We start from the raw sequence: 23,374 nt of genomic DNA, 5'->3' as shown, positions 1-23,374 counted from the left end.
AACATGGGATCACACCTCTCAAATGTCACCTATTTTCATGGCTATCTGTACCTCTCGACTGTCCAGTTTTTGCCTTTATATTTTTGGTCTGTTTCTCACAGGGCCGGTGTTAGCATTTTGGGGGCCCAGCAGATGTCAATTTGGGGGCCTACATGCACTTCCAGTCTACTTATCACCCTATCACTGCTACCCCGTCTAACCTTTTCATTCATGCTGCAAACCTTTAGTAATAGTAATCACAGACTGACCTGTAGCTACAGTACTCTTAATTACAACAGGCCTGTGTACCACACTATGTTGGCCCATCTCACAAAGAGGCATTTACAGTTACTGGAATTTAGTTGCACCAACGATACATTACAGCAACTCTATGTACAGGTCTAGACGTAGGTGAAATGGTGGCCTAGGCCTACTGTTTCAGCCAACCAACAAACACACACACACAGACAGACACACACACACACACACACACACACACACACACACACACACACACACACACACACACACACACACCATACCCTCCAACTTTCCCTGATCACCCCACCTCCAACTTGGGCTTCCCATGCTATGCACATTACTTTTTTTTTCTTTTTCTCAAATTTTGCCTTACTCTTCAGCTTTTTCAAGAAGCCATAACTTCATATATGCTCTGAAGTGCATTTATTTTTTTTCTTTTAACACAACCTTTTCATCCAATGATAGCTTGAACAGAAATTTTGATTAAGGAAAGAAACTGTGTTGCTGTTCAGCTTTAATTTTCCTTGCATCCTTTCAACACACCTTTCCTGACCAAGTAAGTACGGTAATAACCATTTAGGAAATAACTCAGTTAAGCCAGAGCCCCCAGAAACCATTGGGTTATGCATTTTCTGAAATACATTTAGAGCATTTTCCCACCCTTTTAATTCAAGTTGTACCAAAGGCTTAATGTTCAAAGATGACAAAATGGTAATTCACAATAAATTAACAAGCCAGTTGTTGTCTGGATCCACATGTCCTATCTTGGAACTGCCTTCCTCCCTAACCCTCCGGAAAAGACTGCCTATGCATCCCTCTGGTGTTAGACTAGGATGAAAGCAGAGGTTCAAATTTCTACAGTCATGTATTTCAAGTGACTGCTGGCATACATATACATTGCATGCTTCCTTATTCCTCAACACCAAATGTCAAAGGCAGCTACTTGGATGCATGCCTGAAGTGTGATTTTGAGGAAAGTGAAAAAAAATAATGACAGTAATGTATTCTGCTTTGTTGCTCCTAGACAGTACACTGTCCCCATACAAACTATAGTAACCTTCTTTGTACACCTCTGTGGTCTGCTAGAAAAGTAAAAGAAAAAAAGGACCATGCTGTCCTCATCCCAAAAGCAAGCTATAATAACCTCATGTGTACACCTCTAAGGTTTGACTGTGATGACAATTAAGGACGTAATAACCACACAAGCTCCCCCCCCCCAACACACACACACACCATAAGCCATAGCAATACTAGTTTTGGACTTATTTCAGCAAATAGCAATACATTGTACAACACTAGTATTGTCACACCAGATCAGTGATTGTTGTTTAGCAATCATCAAACAGCAACAGGGGTAAGTCAATTTTATTTAACTTCCCTGATTTTTCTCACAGTTTTGCTCTTTCCTTTTAAAAAGTTTGATTTGCTTGTAAATCATTCAGGATTACAGACAGTCAATAAATCCAGACATCAGAGTTTTATACTTATTTGTCCAAAAAATTAAAGCTGATGAAAAAGGTGTTATACGATTAACTTTTTAATTGAATTAGTGTAATATTTAGAACGTGTTCATGATTTTGCGCCTTTATTCTGCTATTATAGGTATTGCAATGGATTCTTCTGCAAAGAAGTTGAAAGTTGCAGTAGCTGGTGCTCTGCCAGTGTTTATAAAACTTCCTGAAAGAGAAAACCATCCCTGAAGATCAGACGCATCAGCTTTTCTTAAAATCCAAGGTTTGCACTGATATTAGTTACTCTTGGCTGCTCATCTCTCTAGTGCTTACCTTGCTTATGTTCATTATCAGCTTTATCCCAACAGGGTCATTTCACAGACCTGTTCATTTTTTTCCCCAACCAACAGTAGCTTTTGTGGGCCCCACCTACACAGTCAGGGATGACTATGGGGGCCCCCTTGCAGCCACAGGTATTGCAAGCACCAAAAGTTGACTATGTTGTTAGTTTTAGTAGACGGAATATCCACTAGCAGATTTTTAACTAAGCCAGGGGTACTATGTCAGTGGTAAAATATTTAATGGATTTGTGAAGCTTGTTGCTTAATAAAACACTGTTACTATAACCAGAGATATCTTTGAATTTTTAAAGGAGATATAAATACGAGTTATTACTCATCTGGTTTATTAAGTACACAAGACTGCTGTACTAGCTTTCGTTGGTTTGACAGACGTTGCAAAATATCAGGGTAAGACAATTGCTGTGGTTGGGGCCCCCAGCGACCACAGGGTTCGCTGGTGCCTAAAGCTGTCTATGGTTTCGAATAAAATTTGTGTTTTTCTGGGTTTTTGTGGCAAATCAGTGAGCATTGAATTCACTAAATAATGGCAGGCATTTGAGTTTCACATTTTACATTCTTCAGAAAATACGTTCTAACACAAAACATTTTATTCTAGAAACTTTCTAAGTGCATAAGAGCAGTTTGTCCTCCCTGTGGTTGTGTGGGGTTCCTCCGGTTTCCTCCCACATCCCCAAAGACATGCTACAAGTGGATTGGCCACAGTAAAATTGGCCCTTGGTGTGAGTGCGTGCGCCTTCCGTGGAAGGTTGGGCGCCAGGCTGGCAGCTCGACACTGTAAAACTCCACTGCCAATCATGAGCGGACAAGGTGATCCGTTGTGGCGACCCCTAACCGGGAAAAAACGAAAGAGAGAGATTTTTGTGGCTTTGTCCCTCCGTTATTTTTGGTTTTGTCCGGATTTCCTCTGCTAAGAGGTTGACAACTATGGACCATCTCTGATTTTGACTCAAATTTTAGCTCTGTCCTTCTTAAAACTGGTAGCTTTTAGAAAAAAAGGTAGTGAATTACACGTTATAAATTATGATAATAATTAGAGGCATGTATTTCTTTTATTTCAAAAAATGTAATTACTTCATATTCTCTTATTCTGTCATTGTCTCCAGTTAATAGTACTAATATTTTAGAAAGTGGACTTTTTTTTCTGGATTTGTCCCTCATTCTGTTGAGATTTGTCTCTCGGGGGTTGAGATCCGTGCAACACCTCAAGCTGACAGCCGTATTTTTATACGCAAGTTACCCCTCACGTAATAAGAACTACGTTTCCCATAAACACACGCGGTAAAGAAACGTCAGTTCCGGGGGCAAACACTAGTCTTCTGTGATTGAGTAGGATGTTTCTTGCAGCCTTAGGTTCTTTATTGGTGACATGCAACGTTTAGGATCTGTGCAGCAGAAAATTCCATGCCTTTTTCTTACAGACGTGAAGGATGATCCTTCAACTAAACGGGAATATCAGGTAAGGATTCTTGCACACATCCTAATGATTATTTTTACATTTGCTATCTGTGTTTGATAAATAGTAACGCATCCAATTTTTATACTTTTTTAAAATCGTCAGACCTGACTAATAGTATTCAGTACTTCATAAACATGTTTTATTTCTAAACTAGTGCAGTACCACAGAACATTTTTTTTTGTCGTACACTAAATATGTGAATTGCCTCTGTAGCATGCTGTTGGGGTACTGCAGTGTATTTCATTTTATTTTTCGAACGGTAATGTTGATTAGGTTGCTATACCGTGTAGATCTGTCAACCCCTGACACTGAGTATTTGTGTTTATTGCAGTATTTAACTGTTTTACCCTAAGTGGTAAATGGCCGCATACATTCAAAGACACTTGACAGAGAGTGGGCCGTGTTGGCAGGTGAACCTAGAAAATGTGTTTGGATAAGTTTTGTTCAAGTTCGCGTCTTAAATGTTTCTTTATTTCTGTACAGTAAGTCATTGCTTGTATTATTGTTGCTGCTTCTGCAGAAATTTGGATTTCTTATTAAAGTTGCAAACCGTTCTACGGTGTTTGAACTTTAGTTCAGTATATAATGCATTTGTTTTTCTTTTTGGCTGTGACATTTAAGTAATTTGGGTTTGACTGCATTTTTTTGGCCATGTTCCCTTGCTGACTATTGAGTCAGTCCCTCCCTGTTACCCAGTAAACCCACTTGCTCTCCAGGCTGAGTGCCATGCAGTCCATCCGTTCCCAGGGGTGAAAGTTGAATGAACCAGGTGTGGGAGCCATCATGCACTGTCATGTTATTATTGTATTGTATGGTTATTTTTATTGTAAAAATCCACAGTGATGTAAAATGTTAACTTAATGTTCTGTTTGTAATGTGGACCTTTTCTCTTCGGGCCTCCGCTGAAAATGGACGCCATGTCCATTCAGACCTTCCCAGTAACCAAATGTCAAATAAATAAATAAATAAATCTATGGATTAATGGATTGGCTTTTTATATTAAGCCATACCATTGTGCTGTGCATCCCAGTAATACATAAGAAGTTAGGTGTGACTTGGGTCTGTGCAATGCATGATTGCACCTCTTTGTGATGTAGTCAGTGTTCCTGTCTCCCCCCTTACATCGTGTTCATAGGATTCCTGGTGTTCACCACTAATTCACTCACAGAGGACCTACCGATACATGGTCTCCCCCCAGTCTGATGAGCAGATTAAGCGTTAAATGCCTCTCTTATCCCCATACCAGCTCGAGCAAGTGCTGGAGCCACTAATATAACTCTGGTGTTGTGGTTATGATTACTTGTACACCAAAAATGCTGGCATTTTGAAAGCAAAAATACTCCAAGCTGCCATAACTGGATTCTACAAAGAATATTAGCATAAAGGTGAGTGCTTTCGCAGTAAAACAACACTGCTTCTTCAGACCAAAGGTACAAACCTAAAAATGCATATTTTATTATAGATGGTAACCAATCAAATTTTCCAATAGAATCACATGTTTTAAAAACTTGCATTAAATATGGAAATAAGGAGAGTTTTTACATACCTATAAAAATAGGTTTCCAGAACAGATCTCCTGAGGTCAACATAAAAACACCCAATCAGAGATGAAAAATATAGAAATACACTCCCTCTGTAGTGAAGATGGGCGGAAACTCCACACGTCAGTGCCTACCATTGGATAAAATTTTCAAGTAAGAGAAGCTATTGGTCAAACAAAGTCCAATCACTAATAGCATATGAAAAACAAGCACTTGATTGAATAGACAATAATAGTAAGCCTAAAACCATAAATAAATTAATAAACATATCTATATTTATCAAAACTGTTATCGCAAATTCCAGTGCATTAGATTCCATCTGCTAACATATACTAAAAATGAATGATTCATATGGTATTCTGGAAATTAGCATGGTGTGGTTATCCAGCCACTAAAATTCCCTTGGAAAAAACTTTCATGTACCAACTATCTATTTCAATCAAAAAATATGTCATAGAGTATTCTTCATGTCTGATCTTAGTAGAACAAAAGTGCAGAAAACGCCTCATCATGTTTGTGTTTATGCTGTCAAATTATGTGGTGTGGTTATCAGCCACTAAAAAATTCCCTTGGAAAAACCTTTCATGTACCAACTATCTATTTCAATCAAAAAATATGTCATAGAGTATTCTTCATGTCTGATCTTAGTAGAACAAAAGTGCAGAAAACGCCTTATCAGGTTTGTGTTTATGCTGTCCTACAAAACACTGCAGCACCAAAGACAGCCTATCAAAAGGCGAATCCTGGCATATTTACCAGTAGGGGAACAAGGAACTGATGCAGGTCAGAAACGGCATCAACATCAAGTACACCTTCAGAATCGGATCTAAGATCAGCATAATAAAAAAGAAGCAAAACCTAAAACAGTAAATAAATCCATATTTGTCAAAACAGTTATCAGAAGTACAGAACATTAGATGCCAACTAATTGCATATACTAAAAAATATAAATGATGTTCAAGACAAAAATGATGTAACTGTCCAATAACTAAAAAACTCCTTAGACAACCCTTTCATGTGCCAGCTGGTTATTGCACTCAAAAAAACTTATCATAAAATTGATCGCCATGTCATATCATATTAAAGAACCCTGCAGAATCTAAATCAAACACCCAAATGAACGGGATCTGTTCACACATTCCTTCAACACAGTACAGCACCAGCAGCAACTTATCAGTGTGCAAATCCTAGCATGTCTATCAGCAGAAAAACAAGGGAGTGATACCTATCAAGAACAGCATCAACATTGAATGCACCTTCCTTGCTATTTGTTCGAACTGTAACAGTTTTTATGTGGTTAAAACCACAAGAAGATTAGTGGATAGAACCAAAGAATACATATTTATTTTGCTCATGCATGTACATTCTTTTTTACCTGCATTGATGTTCCAGTTAAACTTTCACAGTGGCATAATTTTACATCCTGTTATGTGATGTTGATATTCTGTAAGTACTTTATATTTTAAATACTAGTATATTCACTGTTGCTGCCTAGAATTTTATTCTGTATATACAATTGTATTTTTAATTATGAGTATATTTACTGTTACTGTCTTGGAGGTTTTCTCCCCGGGCCTCTGCTGAAAACTGGTTCCCAGCCCAGTTGGGCACTACCTGGTTAACAAATGTAATAAGTAAATAAAAATAATATTAGCCGTCGGAAGAAGATAATTCAAATACTTTAGCTATGCACGCTCAGAAGTGCAATGATTTTAGAAAATTTCAGTTCTTGGTTATAGAAAAAATAGATCAAAAGAAATTTGTAGGACAGTTCACTGCATATTTGGAATTTATAGAAGTAAAATCTAAAATGGCAAGTATTCCTAAGAGAAGATCGTGCTCCAGAATTAATGATTGCATTTCTGTTTAAAATCTTATAAAATATAAATGTACATCGTTGGTTTAAGTATTCTTTTTTGATGTATCTATTTTTTTTATTTGATTGATTGATTAACTTTTAGGGTTTCTTTAAAAATCTTTTATTTAGGCTTTCTTTAAAAAATCCTCAATTTTTACGAAGTAAAATAATTGATGTTTTTCAGTGATTGTTTTGTTTTTTAAGAAATGACATCATGATGTGTTTGATATAAATATGCCAACATTGTTTTAATTATCATTCTGATGAAGTTCTTCAAAGTAAAAGAATGAAAGTGCTCAATATTTGTATTGGTTTATTTACATTTCAGTTTACAGTGACTGCTTTCTAGTTAGTGCCTGTGTTTTGATTTCAGTTTTTATATAAGCCCTAGTTAAACCATCACGTGACCTGTAAATACATTTCAACCAAAGTTACAGTTACCCTTATAGTAATATTGCTCCATACTGTGTAAATTCACTGTAAAAAATCTGTTAGTTAGAAAAACAATCAATATATAAATGTGACAGCATTGAAAACTTATAAAATATAATGTCAACACATAAAAATCATCGTCATAAAACTATTGATATTAAGAAAATTATTAAAAAAAAATAGTCAGTCATAGTTTAGCTGACTTCAGTTTCAAAACAGGTACAGTAGAAATACTGTAATTTAGCCATGGGTATTTGGGTGTGTTAAGTATTAGTTGCCAAAAACGGGATTAATAGGGGCCTTTTCCAGGATTCCAAACTCAAATTTCCTGAAACCAGTACAATCCTGGGAATGTCTATAGTCCATTCTTAGAATTTTGTTTTGACATGTTATACTACTGTTCATATCTTCTCTTTCTTAAAGACCTTTAACCCCCCCCCCATCTCCTATCCCTGTACTAAGTGGCTGTCAAGTAAGTCTGTAAAATTTTCCCTGGTGGTTATTGGCTCTGACCCACACTCTGTGTTAAAAGGGTTTGATGTTGATATTTCTGTAGTTAGATTTTTTTGGAATTCGTCACCGTACTGAGAGATCTGTTCAGGTTATAAAGGAAGCGGTGAAGAAAATGAAAAGTGAGACTGTGGGAAATGGAATGTCATTGTTCCTGTTTTGTAGAATTATTCCTCACCTCAGAAAACAACAGTCTTGTCTTTTGATGAAGTGCTTTGTCAGAAGAACGGAGATGTATACTGGAAAGTTGGATGTTCACTATGTAGTCAGACTCGGTGAATGTGGCACCATTAACCACAAGTTTAGCACATTGTTGTGTGCTGCCCTTGAGGTTTCTGACATAGCTGAAGAAGGTCTTATGGTTGTCTCTCACCTAAGAGGCTATCTTAACCTTTATGTTGGCATTGCTAATTACCTGTTTAGTTTGAGAGAGTTTTTATCTTTATGGGAATTACTTTTCCTGTTTTTTTGTCTTTTTTTTTTTCTTTTGTTGTATATCCTGTTTAATTTGAGATGCCACCAGGGCGGTTTGTTTCTGGGGCTAGTCATGGGCTTAGTTTTGGTAGGTACAGCTGTCTCTGTGCAGCCATTGATATGGTTGTATAGAGTTTCTGAGAGCAATTCAGCATAGGCTGTTGTGTTCTCAGGCTTTGGAGAGGCATTGAATTTTGACAAACCATCACTTAAAAGGTAGTTTGTCTTGGAATAGTTCCTCTTACTGGTTTTAATGGGATTATGGAGGTCATTTTGATTTTAAAGGAAACAGCTTTATCGTCTGGCCTTACCAGGGAGGATGGGACATGGAGGGGGGCTGCAGCATTCTCACATATTTGTGAGCATGAGGTCCAGTATGTTGGAGCATCTACTGGGAGTATTTACTACTTGATCAAGGGTGTTTATATTTGCAAAGTCCAGGAATTTCTGTGATTGTAGATTTGAGGCCGTTTAGGATTCCCAGTCTATAGAGGGTTAATTAAAGTCTCCCATGAGTAGGGTGTTAGGTTAGATGGCACATGTCTCCAGTAGGTCCATGCAGGAATTGGAGCTTCTTGGGACATGAAGGGTGTACCTATAGCTGGCTAAGATATAGTACGGGACTTTTTGTTGATCTGCCAGTGGAAGAACTCCAGCATATCATCCTGTTTGACTACCTTAGAAGTGTGCTTGTTATTGATGTATATTGAGGTGCCTCCACCTTTAGCCCTTGTCTGTGCAGCAACTGGTCTAAAGTGCAGAAGGCACTGAAACCTTGCACTGCTGAGGTACTGTCTGCCTGTGTAACTGCACAGATGTCTGTATTCTCAAGTGTGAGGAGGGCTTGGAGGGAGTGCAGTTTTTTTTTTTTATTTAATTTAAGCATCTAGCATTGAGAGGTAACACCTGGAGGTTCATTTGAGTTGATTTTGATATGTCGGTAGGTTTGTCAGTTTGGCATTGTCTAAAAAAGGCACTGTGGGAGTGGATAATGTTTTAGCCAGCATTTGAAAGCCTAGAAGAGAAAAGTGCAGACCACCCTTAACAAAGCAACATGGTCTGTTAACTTATGTCCTCCCAAGCTGACAAATATTGTATCCATTTAGAATGACACCCGAAAGACAGGCATTTGTTGAAATTAGTCATTTTTTTGCTCATATTGTGGCATCATCCTTGGTGATGATAATATGCTGCTGAATGCTCGGCTCATACCAGCCTGAGACACATAGTCTGAAAGTTTCATGATGTCTCATCATATAGTCCAGGGAGGTACATCTCAGGTAATTTTACACTTACATGGACTGTGATAAAATCATACTGGTACATGTGATGTAATGACTTGAGTGCAAGAGTAGTTTGGTAGATCCTACTTCCAGATAAACAGCTAACAGTTGTCTTCTCCTTGTTCAGCCTGGTTAGAGGGGCATCAGTATATCGTACAATGGAGTACCCTTTGACGAGAATCCTGTGAAGTGTGTTTGCTTGTCTTCCATAGGGGCTTAGTGTTTGGGGCTCCACTGAGAGTAACATTATCTGTGGTGTTAGTTGTGTTTTTCTGAGCCCCTTTGGGCTTGCTGAGGCATAGCTTTAACAATGGATGGTTTAGGCAATCTTTTATTTGTTTAGGAAGATTGCTTTTAAGTCCCTTAGCATGTGATAGTCTCTATGTGAATATTATGTGAGCTGGTGTTGTATGCATGGCTTTGACAACCTGCTATATGCTTGTATGTGAGAGGTTAGCCTCCAGTGCCATTGTTTAAGTACAACCCCTTGCATGCTGCATGTGCTTTTTAAGAACAAAGTGGTTGCCAATAAACATGAAACGATTGCTACATTGTCTCAAGATGCCCATATCCACCAAACTGGCTACAGAGAAGTTACAAAATTGCATATCCTAATGTGCAGTCCTTTGATATTTGAGCTACAAGGGGATGGTGTATGGAAGACTATTAAGGGTGCTTTGTGTTTGCAGACTAATAAGGGTGCTTTATTGGGGTAGATTATGCTAAACAATGCTAACTGCTACTAATGTTAATGTTTATACGATACTGAATTCTTCTAAATTTGTAGATATTGCCACTCCATGCCCATCTAGCTGCTGTAAGCTTGTTAGTGCGCATGGTATTTGATGTATAGTGCTGCTTTGCTGGCTACAGCTTTATGGACCTTTCTACAGGGAAAATACTCTTTCTAGTTATCTAGTACTGTACAAGACACCGCTAAGCCATGCAGATGCACAAATATTTGTAGCAGCACGGGATAAGAGACCTCTGGCCAATAAAATGACTACACTATGAGTACTCTTACTCAGATAGACCAGGCACAAGATGAATAAACTCAATTCTAATAATATAAAAACACAGTTGAAGAGACCCACAACTGCAGTGCTACCACAAACCAATTAAACAGCTGCTGAAAATGCTTTGCTGAAGGCAGTTTCACGACAATCTTAGAACAATAACTGTGAGAGAGAGCAAATGTTTTACAAAAAAAAATACAGTGAAATGCACACATAAAGGCAAGAAAAAGTAGCTGTCATTCAAAATAACTTTGGCAAGTGTAATTTAGTAATCAAAGGTACTTTACTTGCCTGGGTGGCACTGGATACAAGTAAATACTTCTGGAATGCAAGCTAGGATTCCAAGCTTTGCTGAGCTCTATGGAAGTGAGCACAAGACTATATGTAGTAATGGAGATTTACACAAGAGCAACAGTAGTTTGCTGTTTGGGAACTCATGGATTCATGAAAAAACAGTGGGTGAGAAGAGTACATAATTAGCTTATACAGCAGACAGTAACAATGAAAAAGGGGAGGGGGGGCTTTGGAAATCAGATTACCATAAGGGGTGGAGGCCAGTGACACAGCCCTATAAAACACCACAGCCAAAGGGTTGCAGGGGGGGATTCAAGGAACGCACAGGTTAGCTAAAGAGGCATCCAGTCAATAGGGTTGCCACCTTTTCAAATGCCCAAAGTGGGGCATTTGTTGTAGAAATGTCAGATTTTGCAGGACAAAACGTATCCATGATCAGTACAAAGGACAGAATGTCACTTCTTTGTCAAAATAGAAGCTTATTCTAGTAGCATTTGAGTTGCTTATGCTATTTCATATAACATTTAGGTGTTTCAGTTAAAAAAACAACTGTTCTATGAAACTATTAAAGAAAACGTAGGAAATAATTCTGTCCTAAAATGTCAGGACATTTGCTATTTTTTTCAAGTTTGCCGCAGGGCACAACTGCCCAAAGAGGGACTGTCCCTCGCAAAGTGAGACAGGTGGTAACCCTACCAGTCAAATAAAGCCAATATTGGTGCTCTTTCAGAAACTTTAGCTTAGTGTGTTAATGGGAAATGGTGCAGACAAAGAATGCAACTTTAGGCAGGTAAATGATGAGCAGAATAAAAATGCACTAAAGCACATGAATCTCTCACAATTGAACTTTGTACTACAATTTAAGGCACCAGCCTATGCAGAAGTTTACCAGTAATATTGTTTGTTGAAAAAATGCAGTAATAAATAACTAAGGCCCAAATCTGGAAGCATTACACACTCCTGCCACAACTATTCATTAAACTGCAGCTGTTAATTAAACTGCAAGACTACAGGCCAACAGGGTTTAAAATACAAATAGATAGGTTTTGTAAGTAAGTCTGCCTGTAGCAATAGAAGTTTAGAATAATGTAGAAAGACAAATCTTCCCACAACTCACAACTGCAAAATTAAAATAAAAGACGTCCCAGAACAAACTAAAAAAATCCGTACAAGTAACTTTTTCATGTAAAACATGGAAAAAATCAAAAAGTACAAATAATTATCACCACGTAGGGAGTGCAACAGAATATGCAGAGTGGTGAGAAAAAAACGACATTCTTTAGAATTGCCCGTTGCTGTCGTACTTTGATTTCCTGCTTGCAAAGGTTGCCCAAATAATTTACTTAAAGTTTATCTTTCAGAAGCAACTTGTTTTTCAATTAATTTCATTTACCATCGCATTCCTTGTGTTCAAGTTGCAAGTGATTTTGGAATAAGTAAATATTATAGTGTGTTGTTTTATTTTTAGTTTAATTATTACTCAGTTTTTCTTTATAATCACAAAAACAAAATGTCCTAATAGACATGGGTATTGATTTGTATACAGATGAAAACCATTGTGGGTAACAAGCAACTTTGGAAGAGAAGCTTCTTGCATTTTGGTCTCCCTTGTACATCATCACATGTGACAGTTTTCATGGTGAGGCATTCCACCTGCAAGAATTAGTTGACAACTTGCCTTTTTAGGATGCAAGTAGCTACTACCGATGTATTTAGCTTGGAAGTACAGTAGCTTATATACTTAATTAGGTAATGAAGCATTGTGGGTTCAGTCTTTCATGATGTTATGACAGAGGTTTTTAGTTATGAAGAAAAAATTCAGGGTACACTTCTTATCATCAAAGTACAATGCAAAAACAACACTTAAAATATATTTAATTTGGTGTTGTATATGGTAAGGCTATATCCAACTCCAGAGGTTACTACATTGTGTAGTTGCCTCTTTTCTGTACAGTGAAACAAGTTTTCCGCAAACTCTGCAAGTGTAGTATAGTTGTTATTTATTCATGAATATTTTAAAGAGTTGGACAAAACAAATAGTGTACTTTGGGCATGCCAGTGTCCCTTCAGCTGGCTGAGAGAAGTCCAGTATGAAAATTACTTTTGTTTATAGATGCAAATTTGAGTTTCTTTTGTTTTGTAAAATGCTTTGTGGTAAAGTACTGTACTGAAACTTGATTTATCAAGTTTAGTATAATAAGATTAGTTTTTGCAGTGATTTGTGTACATTGGCTGCAAACTATAATATACATGTATTGCATGACATTTAAGACATTGTGTTGGTTGTTGATGATACCCACAGTAAATATTCAGTCCGTACATATGTTTACTGATGGATAAAAAAAAAAAAAAGGTAATTTCAAACTTGCTTTCTTTCTTTGCCCCCCACCCCGCTCCACCTTCATGATGCATGCTGTCCCCTAACCACGGTGTATGTCTAACTTAAAAAAAGTTCTTCCCGTAGTACTTCCACTATTCAGACAAATTTGGGCCAAATGTGGTTGGGTTATAGGTAGTGCATTAGGAAAGAAAACTAGTTTCCTTTTTTGATGTACTGAGTATCTATGTGAATTGTGTTCGATACAGTGAATGTTTGACATGTAGTTATCAGTTGTTTTGTATGTCGAGCAAGTAACATGTAGACAAATTGTGTGTATGTATATAGGAACAGAACATTTAGAACATTTCTTCTGTGTTTTTATCAACAGGTGAAAAAAGTCTGTCCAGATGAGCAAAAGTCAGCTGATGGAGCAGTACTGGTTCTTTCCCTATAGGATTGCTGTACAGCAGGGATTGGGGAATATGCTCTTTCCCCAATGTAGTATTTTGTCGGTGTTGGTATATTTAATTAGCAGGGTGTGTGGGGGCCATAGTTGGGCTTGCAAAAAAAAAGATATTTTACATTTTTATTATTTATTTAACTTTTGAGTATTGCAGTTTCAACCATTTATGGTCAATGTCTCTACTTTTTTAGAATATGCATATGAGAACTTTAGAGTTAGCTAAATCCATTTATTTAAATTTGCAACTTTCTGTTTGTGTTTGCTACAGGCTGTATTCGTTACATGGGTACTTTTCCATTATAGGAGCAACAGGTCTAATGAGCACTTCAACTAAGAAGCTGATAACGTGGTTAAAATGTGTTGTATAAGATTGGATGAATTAATATGATTTAACTGTTATTTACCATAGGTATTGTTTTTAAAACAATCCTTAACAGTGTATGTGTAACAGGCCATTGTGGAACAGCGAGGGACCATTGTCTCTAAGGCTTAAAATGAGATTCACTTGAGAGATATATTTATTGCAGTAAAATTTGTTTGGTGGGTAATGTAGAAATGTTACTTTCTTCTTTTCTATGTTTTTGTTCTGTAATGGTTGCATCAGGTTGTTTGTTTTCTTCTTGAAAACGCGTTAAGTCCTTCAACCGGCAAGCCTTGTTGTCAGTGTTATGATTACACCTATGTTTAATACAGCGTCGTCATACAATTTTAGCGCGTATGATGGACGTAAATTGTATCCCTAGGAAGTCTCTACTTCACCCCGCTTTCATTCCCCTATGACTAAGTAGATGGGACAGTCAAATCCTGCTTTTCCAGTTGTGAAAGGTGTCTCATTGTGGTAGCTTACAGAAACCGCATTTAATTTGTTTTGTTGACTGAGCCGATGCCGGTTTTTGAGTTTGGTTTTTGGTAGGAGTTGTGAATAGGTTTGGTTGGTAGAGTAGAGGATTGTGGGGCATGTTATAGTACTGCATAAACTACTTTTTTTGTTTTGTGGCATTCATGCCTGTCAGTCTCTTACTGCAAGAAATCTGGACAAAGGTCAAAAAATAGGGCCAATTTTTAAATCTTGCTGTTATAACATTTGGAAGTTGATATTATCGGCAACTTTTACATTGGCATGCATTTCTCGAGGTGTTTGTTGCCCCGATAATGGAAAAGTACCATTACATGAGAAAGATATAAAGATAGGTCATAAGCTCTGGGCAGTACTCTTAATTTTTTCTTCCAAAAAGAGCCATGTTTGTCCACGAACGGAAAACACAAAAACACTGGAACAGAGATGGGGGATGTGTTAGCTTTTAGTGGACCAACATTAGTTTTATTACTCAAGTTTTGGTGCTGGTGTTTCCTGTCTGTGTTCCAGTGTCTTTGTGTATAGCTTTATGATCACACTTCAAAATAACGTTTAGATGCATCTCTCTTGTATTTTGCTTACTTATTTACTTATTTTGTATTTTGGAAACACAGCAATTCTATATTTAATCTAATATAAAAGGAAAATAATGTAATGTTGCAAAAAATCTCCATCTTCTTACTTCAAGACCACACTGAAACATGCCATTAGAAACATTTAGAAAATATAAAGAAGACAAGGAATAAGGCTGCTACTGTTTCCAAAGGAAGCTACAAATCTTATTTCAGTTATGTCAGAAAATTGAGGAATAATGACTAACAATGCACTGAGCTCATCTGTAATGTTACTCATGCTAACCCCAAGGATATAGGTAATTTACTGGCAGGCAGACTTAATGCTAACTTCATCTGTTCTTCCCACAAAGTTTCTCCTCTATACCTGAGAATTTAGTTTCTACTTTAGTTTCCTTAGAACAAGTTGTAGAATCCTTATTACACACAAAAAATATTTCCATGTGACCAGACAATATACCAGGCTGCATTCTCATGAATGCCAAGTATGCAGTATATGAGCCTCTGTTGAAGCTGTTCAACCTCAGCCTTTCTACAGGTTTGCTCCTGATGCCTGTAGAACAGCCACTGTGACTCCCCTAAAGAAAGGTTTCCCACTACAGGCCTGGGTAATTGTAGACCCATCAACCTCACCAGCCTTCTATGGAATGCCATGGAATATATCATAGCTAAATTCATCTTTGCAGATATAGGCAGCTCATCTGATCTGGATCCCATTCATTTTGGTTCGGTGAAGAGTGGGTTCTGTCTCCTGAACCTAGTAAGCTTCTTTGAAAGGATTACAGGGGCTGATGACAGTGGTCATTCTGTGCACACAGCTTATCTCAACCTGGCCAAGGCTTGACACTATCCTTCCATGCTGGTATTATTTAAAAATGAGAAGAGCTTAATATAAGCCCTTACAGTGCTAGCTGAATTGAGAATTGGCTATCTGACAGACCCTAAGTTTTGAAAGTTGCCAGTTCCCCCACAGAATGTAAATTTGTAACTAATGAAGTACCACCGGGATCGGTTCTGAGTTCTCTCCTGTTAGGCTTTTATTTTGCAGGCAACAAAGCCAATATTCCAGAGGGGTGGCTGGCCAAGTTTGCTGATGACTGCAAACTAGGCACCGTTATCCAGTCATCCACTGACCTGCAACAACTCTAGCAAGGACTGGAATATGCCTATACATGGTGCATCAGAAATGGTCTCAAACTAAATGAAAAATGTGCAGCATAGTAGCATTTGACAGAAGGGTTGGTCAGACCTCGTATGTTATAAATGGTACTCCTCTTCAGACTGATATAGTCATAGACCTAAGTACTTATGTGGATAGTTTTCTCTCATTCCATCATTATGTTTCCACCACAGTCAGGAAATCCTTCTACCTGGCTAGTTAATTTCCAAGGGAATATCTTGAAGCTCCAAAGGAGTCATCCTGTCACTGTATACTTCCCTTATCAGACTTATCAATGAATACAGTGCTCCCCTTTGGTATGTACCAACCCAAGCGTATCACTGAAATATAAAGGCTCCAAAGGTTTTTAAACAAGAAAACTAAAGGTCAGAAATTCTTCAACTACCCTAATAGATTATCACGACTATCCTTGTACTCGGTAGCGTATAGATTGCTGTGAGGCGACCTTTGTTTCATGTTTCAAGCTGTGAAATACCCAGTCCTGCTTGACCATCTAAAACTAGTGGCTGTGCAAACTCCTGCACTAAGAACTTAAATCTTCACCTACAAATAAACAAGACTTTCTGGAGAGAGAGGTTCCTGCTTCAACATATTCCTACACCAGGGTTGTCATCTACCGCCTTGCTTAATTTCGGAGGTGCTAAGTGCTTGAAAAGGGTGGCAAGAACTTTTTATAAATTTTGTCTGCTTAAACTTCTGTATGTTAGGCATCTTGTGGTCCGTGTGATTGCTTTTCTAATATGTTCGTATGGTACTAAAATTGCATTATCCAACGTGTATCCATTGTTTTAAAATGTTATAATCAAATTTCCAAATCCCTGTATAAAGTGTACTTTCATAATTGTCTTTAAATGGTTTAGAAGATGGAACCTTTGTACTTATACAGTGCTCCACCTATTCGTTATACCCCCCCCCCCCCAAAGCAAGCAGAAACCAATGAGAAATACATATACACACAGGTGCATGAGCAAAACATTCAAAAGTCAATAATCCTTTGGTAGTGGAATATTTGAACAGCAAGAGTGACCCCCACATCAGAAAATGGCAGTTCTCATTTTCTAAAGTTGTAGGTGTAGAGAATATATTTATCAGCTGCCGTGCAATTGCTCTTCTGAACTGCTGTTAAGATCATCTCACTCCAACTTAAGCCCTGCTGCTGATGTAATTGCTGTAACTCTTTCACCAAGAACAGCCCTACTGTTGTCATTCTGCTCAAAAGCATCAAGGAAAAGATGCAACAGACAAACAGGAATTTAGTTTGATTTTTTTTTTGGTTTGTTTTTGCTGCATTTCTGCCTTCCAGAAATTGGTTGCACATTTTAATCTTAGTGCCTTTTCAGCTTCTGAAAATGGATGAAGGGATGAAACAGTGGTAGAATGGAAACACTTGATGAGCTGCAAACTACTATGCAGTCTCAAAAATCGATGTTTGTATGCAACCATTTTTTTTTATATACCTGAGGTGGCCTCTACTGGGTACTAGAGCTTGCTCTGTTATCCCCCAATCCACTTAGCTTCTGCTGTGATGTGTACAGTGTATGTTACTGATGTTCTTACTAGAGGAAAGGTTAATGCTAATATTTACTTGCTTGCAAATCTTACAGTGCTACATGCACAAGTATGTGAATATAGATATCCTCCTGTGCAGTATCAAAAAGATATGCTATGCAGTCAAGTCACCGTTTTGTAACCCTCCGTCGGTGTTATGAAAAATTGTGTGATTTTTTTTTTTTCTCTTTTTATGATTACTGCCTCCAAAAATGACATCTCTCCAATAGCACAAAATACCCCCCCCCCCCACATACACACAAAACAAAATGAATATTTCTTTATTTCTTAAGTCTCGCTAAGTTTATTTGGCCTTTAGCCCTGTCAGCTGTTTTATTTTCTTATTTCTTGAAACTGATATCTGTGGGGTCACCATGTTCTGTAGCAGTAGCCTTTGGTAGTGTTTTGCATTTTGAAGACTTTTCTACTTTTATGCGTTTCTAGTTTTCTTTCATTACGCTTTTTTTTATTATATTTTTCATAAAAATGGAAAAAGGAAATGAAGCAGTGCTTCTATGACTTTCTCTTTTATCTTAGTAGTCTCTGTTAAACTTTTGGCACATGTCAGCTGTATGCTATACACAAATAAAGCACACCTTTAATGAAAACCTTTGGGAGTTACTTGTATGATACAGGCAGACTGTGGATCTGGCTGGGGATGGCACCTGCACTAAAATGCTCTCTTCTCACCTCCTTACAGTGTATTAGCCCATCCTTTCCACCTCTTCAGTTCTTGCACCACATATCACCTGTTGTGGTAGGGGCATGCTGTTCAGCAGAGGGTAGCATTGGGATAGTCATGCTGCTGATGGCCATTGGTATGTGTGGCAAGAGCTAATTGTAGTGGGAGTCATCATCGGCCATAGGAGGTTAGCAGGGCATGCTGTAGCGACTTGGGGGAGCATATGTGCTGTATCTGCTTCAATATGGCTGCATTGTATAATCACTAGTTTATTCGTATGTGTCATAGACCTGGTTTAATACTGTGAAGGTTGTAAACCTTGATTAAATTGTCTTCTCACAGCTTAATAATAATAAATAATGTTTGTGATTTCTGAAAATTAGAGGGTGGCGCAGAGGATAGTGGTGCAGAGAATAGTGTTGTCACCTGACAGCAAGAGTTTCCTTGGTTTGATTGTTGGCTGAGGTGCCTTCTGTTTGGAGTCTGCATGTTCTACCTATGTTCGCGTGGGTTTCCTCCGGGGGTTGCGGTTTCCTCTCACATTCCAAAGACATACAGTAGATGGATTGCACTCAGTAAGGTGTGTGTGTGTGTGTGTGTGTGTGTGTGTGTGTGTGTGTGTGTGTGTGTGTGTGTGTAAGAACAACCCGACGTTATCAGCCCCAGCTCTAGATGATTGTCACTTTTGAAGTGACACTGTGACCCCATGTGCAAAAAGGGAGAAAAAGGGGATGTGGGTGGATGGATATAACCTCTGCATTTTTGCTAAACTGTGAACCATTCTGGTGTGACAGTAGTAGAGCGCTTCAGTATATGCAGTAAAATGGTTAAAAAAGTTCCAAAATACTTGATGAATTTTTTTCTTTTCTTTAGCCCTTTAGGGTGCTTGCAACTGAACAGATTAACCCTAAGGCATTAGACGGAGACATATATAATGCCATTCCAACAGAAAAGGTGGATGGAACATGTTGTTGTATTACTAGACACAAAGGTAAGTATTTGTAGTTTTAGAAGCCATATCAGTGTATTCAGTTGCTGATCCATTTTTCATTTTATGTTGGCAAAGATGAAATGCTTTGTTCATAGTTCCTGTGTTGTGATTGTGTGTGTGTGGCGCACAAGTGAAATATTTTAGATTCTTGAGCAAAATCAATTTACGTATAGGGTTGCCACCTTTTTAGTGCCCAAACAGGAGCATTTTTAGTAGAAGAAAAAAAAAAGAAAAGCTTTTGCTGAATAAACCAGCTATATAGTCAGTGCAAAACGTTTAATTTTTTATCACCAAAGTAAAAGTTTATGTTGTGTAATTTTAGTTTTTTTTTCCTATTGTTTTTATTATTGTAAGGTGTTGGAGGCACAGTATCACAGTTTTCCAAAGCTTTTATAGGTGAGGTGGAATACTTAAAATGTTAGGATACTTTTGCATTTTCATGCCATTTGGCTATATAAAGACTGTCTTCATATTAAACAAGAGGTCTGCATGGTCATTATCATGGGTTGTCGCTTTTTATTAGCTTGTTTAGAAGAAGAGAGAGCAAGGATTTCATAATCCTTAGATGCTGCAGCTTCTTTCTGCCTTGTGACACTTGTGTTTCTGCTTGTATGGACTGCAGCTAGAAAGGATATGGCCTGCCATTGCAAAATGGGCATCAGTATGTGAAACTTTTATTAAAGAAAAACTCCAGCAAGACACTGAAAAAAATTTTTCATGATATTTTGATGTTTGCATCACTAAAGCAGCAATATCGGTCTGTGTTTTTTAGTATTTATTTAACACTGTTTCAGAGCATGAACCTCTTGATCCAAAACAAAGGGTATGTCATGCATCCCACCTTGAAGACGTTTTTGTTCATAGCATGGATGCCATAGCTCTCTTTCTCTTTAGGCAACTGTTTTCTAAGGATGTTCTTTCTGTTTTAAGAGTGGCTGGAAAGCCAAATACAAACAAACCATACCAAGCAAAATAGGAGAAAAAAAACTCTGACTTCTTCAAGGGAGAGCCCAGGCCCCAACACAGTCCTTTTAGTTTATACATTTTGTTAACCAGTGTCCTTTTTCAGGAGTGATCCTCTTTGGTTTTGTGAGTTGTTGAAAGTCAAACAGTAAGCCAGTTGAGGTGTAGGGAATAAAACCCCGTATCCTTGACTACAGGAAATGGCTCATTAACAATCAGAGCCTCAGTCATCTGTGCTAACTGCCAAAATCTGTGCCCTTGGTCTTAAAATTACATTTCAGACCTTTTTTAATCTAGGTTGTCTTATGCCTCTTTGAAGGTACGTGTATGCTGAAATGGTGGTTTAGTGGATACCTGCCTAGTGACGTCCTGGTCTGTTCCAGATTACATGTAAAGTAATTCCTCAAGGGGACCTACATCTGAGGCTTCCTAAGAAGTATACTTCGATATTATGGCATCCCACTTATGTCCTAGAAGAGCTAACATTGCTTCCTTTTTAGCCAGCTCTTTCTAACTTCCATAAGTATTTTTCTGGAAAACTGTTTTAGTGGCCTTCACCTCTGCCAGTAGAATTTCAGAACTATAAGCCTTTGTGCAAGGAGCACTTTCTCATGTTCCCCAAGGACACAGTCACACTTTGCCCTAACAATTTCCTTCATGACTAATGCAGTGACTGGGGTATCCTTGAATCCTGCATTCACCTTCCTATTTTTTTTCCCTACCCCCAAAAGAGAGGAGAATGAGTCTTGTATTCTGTAGATGTGCATAGGCAGTTGAGAAGTTATTTGGATAAAAGAAAATAAACAAAGAAAACTAGCTGTTTATGTGCCCTTTGCAATGGCGGGGAAAGTAGACCTGTTTCTAAATAAGTAAGTCGTTGCATCTGCTATTGCTGGCCCTTTGATAGAAGGGCTATTTGAGAACAAGTGAGGTCACATTCTTCAGGAGTCACAGCAGCCATCACTTAGAAGCAGTTATATGTCAACATTTCACACTTTAATGCATGGCAGTGTAGGTATCTCCTTCAGGGCAAGGGGAGTTTGCCCCAGACATCTTTCAGGGTGTATGGATATATCTTTGCATAAATACAGTTATTTTGAAAACAAAATACATACATATAGTTTAGTTAGACTAGATCTATGCAAATGCAGAATTCTCTCTTGCATAGGATTGGAAATGCAGACATTTTGAAGCAGGCCAGCATCTTCATTTATGTTTAACATTTTGCATGCAGCTTTAGTAAAATGCAGTTACTTGGAAAGGTACAGATGAGCTAATAACCTTCAGGCAAAACAGTGCAAAGAACAAGATGTGTAAAGCTCACAGATTCTCAGGAGAACATTTTTGTCAGAGCAGTCTTACAGAGGTAGAGACAGGCTGTTAGACTTTCACAGATTAGACATCTGAAATAGTAGTAGTAAGAAGAAGAAATCTTATTTAGATGGTACAAAGCCTGCGAACCAAGGATAAGGAGGCATGTGAAACTGACAGAGGAATTAAGTGTGGTGCAAGACACTTGTGACCTCTCACTTTCATGACAGAAGTTCAGTCCTTGGTTCATTTTGATTCAGTTCTTTAGTTCTGTCAGTCATTATGGTTCAGTGATATGCAACTTTGTCTATGTAGCCTTTTTACTGTTGTAATAACACATTCTTTGCTAAGATTCTTATTCTTATTTTGCTGTTCTTTGAATTTGTTGTATTAGTAAAGGATGCTGATCCTGTACTGAATGTTTTCAGAGTGATTTTTATGCTGAAAGTGCGGCAGTGAGATTTGGCATTTTTTACTGATATCCAGATAATTTTAACAAAGGTTATGTCATAACCTACTCCATATCAGATCCAACTATCCCAAAGTTCATAAGGCTTAGGAATTTTCCAAAGAAGTCATCCCTACTGCAACAGTGGACTATACAATAAATGTAGTACATTTATTCTAGAAACTTACCATAATTGTAGTAAAGGTTCTAGTATATCCACTGTTAAGAAATATTTCTTTCCCTCTGTTCCCCTTTCTTTTCAACCCATTATTAATCTTTACTCCCCTTTCACCCTTGTAGGGTGCTCTTCCTCAGGTTGACGTAGCATTTCGAGAGGCAGCTTAGTAGGTCCCCTTTTGTTGAGCATCCTGTTCAGTGGTGCAGTTTATGCTGGCCAGTCATTATGCACTGCCTACTGTGACCTGGAAAATGCTTTTGATGCCTTTGAACTACTGGCTGGTATTATCAACAAGCTAATCAAACTAAATGTAACCTCCTTTGTTAACTGCTGGATAGCAAATTGGCTTCCTGACAAAACCCCAGTCTTAGTGTATGTGTACTCTTTCACTAAAAGAGTCGTTACATCTGGATGCCGTACCTTTACTTAAGTGGCACCACATAGAAATTCCTCAACACTGGACACATGACAGTCAAAGTTCAGGCTACTGTAGATGTCTCACCTCTGAGTGTACTCTTAGGGATATGCTATTGATGTTGTAATTTGTAGGGGTATTTTACTTCCTAAAGGGTGTGATAATGTATTTATTTATTTTTTTCCATTTGGTTTTAGGCCATAGTTCTGGCACCAAACATTTGTCTGATCTAGACGCCGTTTCCTGCAGATTCTTGAGGAGGGAGACCTCTGTCTTGTCTATAAAGCTGTGAAGGATCCATTTCTTTGTGGTCTCTTACAGATTCGCAAATAAATGACACCCTCTCAGAACATGGAAAAACTTCCACCACAACCTAGGTATGACCTGCTGGCAAGCTAGATAACCCTGTCAGAAAATCCCTCTTGTATGGAGTAGACTTTCCTTGGATATAAAACAAAGTAGGAACGTCACCCTCTTCAAGTGCAGCCTGGACAAATGAAAGGGAAGCCGTAAGTTCTTTCCTGGTTTGG

The 23,374-nt window shown here is 38.0% G+C and overlaps 1 protein-coding gene across 1 annotated transcript in view; it reads left to right on the top strand.

Moving 5' to 3' along the window:
* Nucleotides 1–3,232: 3,232 nt before the first annotated feature.
* The window catches only part of CCHR11.PART0H12orf29 (chromosome chr11.part0 C12orf29 homolog), a 386,566-nt gene continuing 366,424 nt past the window's right edge, over nucleotides 3,233–23,374 (top strand). Inside the window, exons 1-2 of the mRNA XM_044088426.1 lie at nucleotides 3,233–3,509; nucleotides 19,412–19,529. Coding sequence (XP_043944361.1) covers nucleotides 3,420–3,509; nucleotides 19,412–19,529 — 208 coding nt within the window. The 5' untranslated portion in view covers nucleotides 3,233–3,419. The remainder of the gene's footprint in view (nucleotides 3,510–19,411; nucleotides 19,530–23,374) is intronic.

The sequence above is a fragment of the Protopterus annectens genome, chromosome 11.part0 (genome assembly GCF_019279795.1).
Source record: "Protopterus annectens isolate FY-2018-M chromosome 11.part0, PAN1.0, whole genome shotgun sequence".
Classification (NCBI taxonomy): Eukaryota; Metazoa; Chordata; order Ceratodontiformes; family Protopteridae; genus Protopterus; species Protopterus annectens.
The sequence above is the reverse complement of the archived record's forward strand: the minus strand, read 5'-3'. Positions and strand labels throughout refer to the sequence as shown.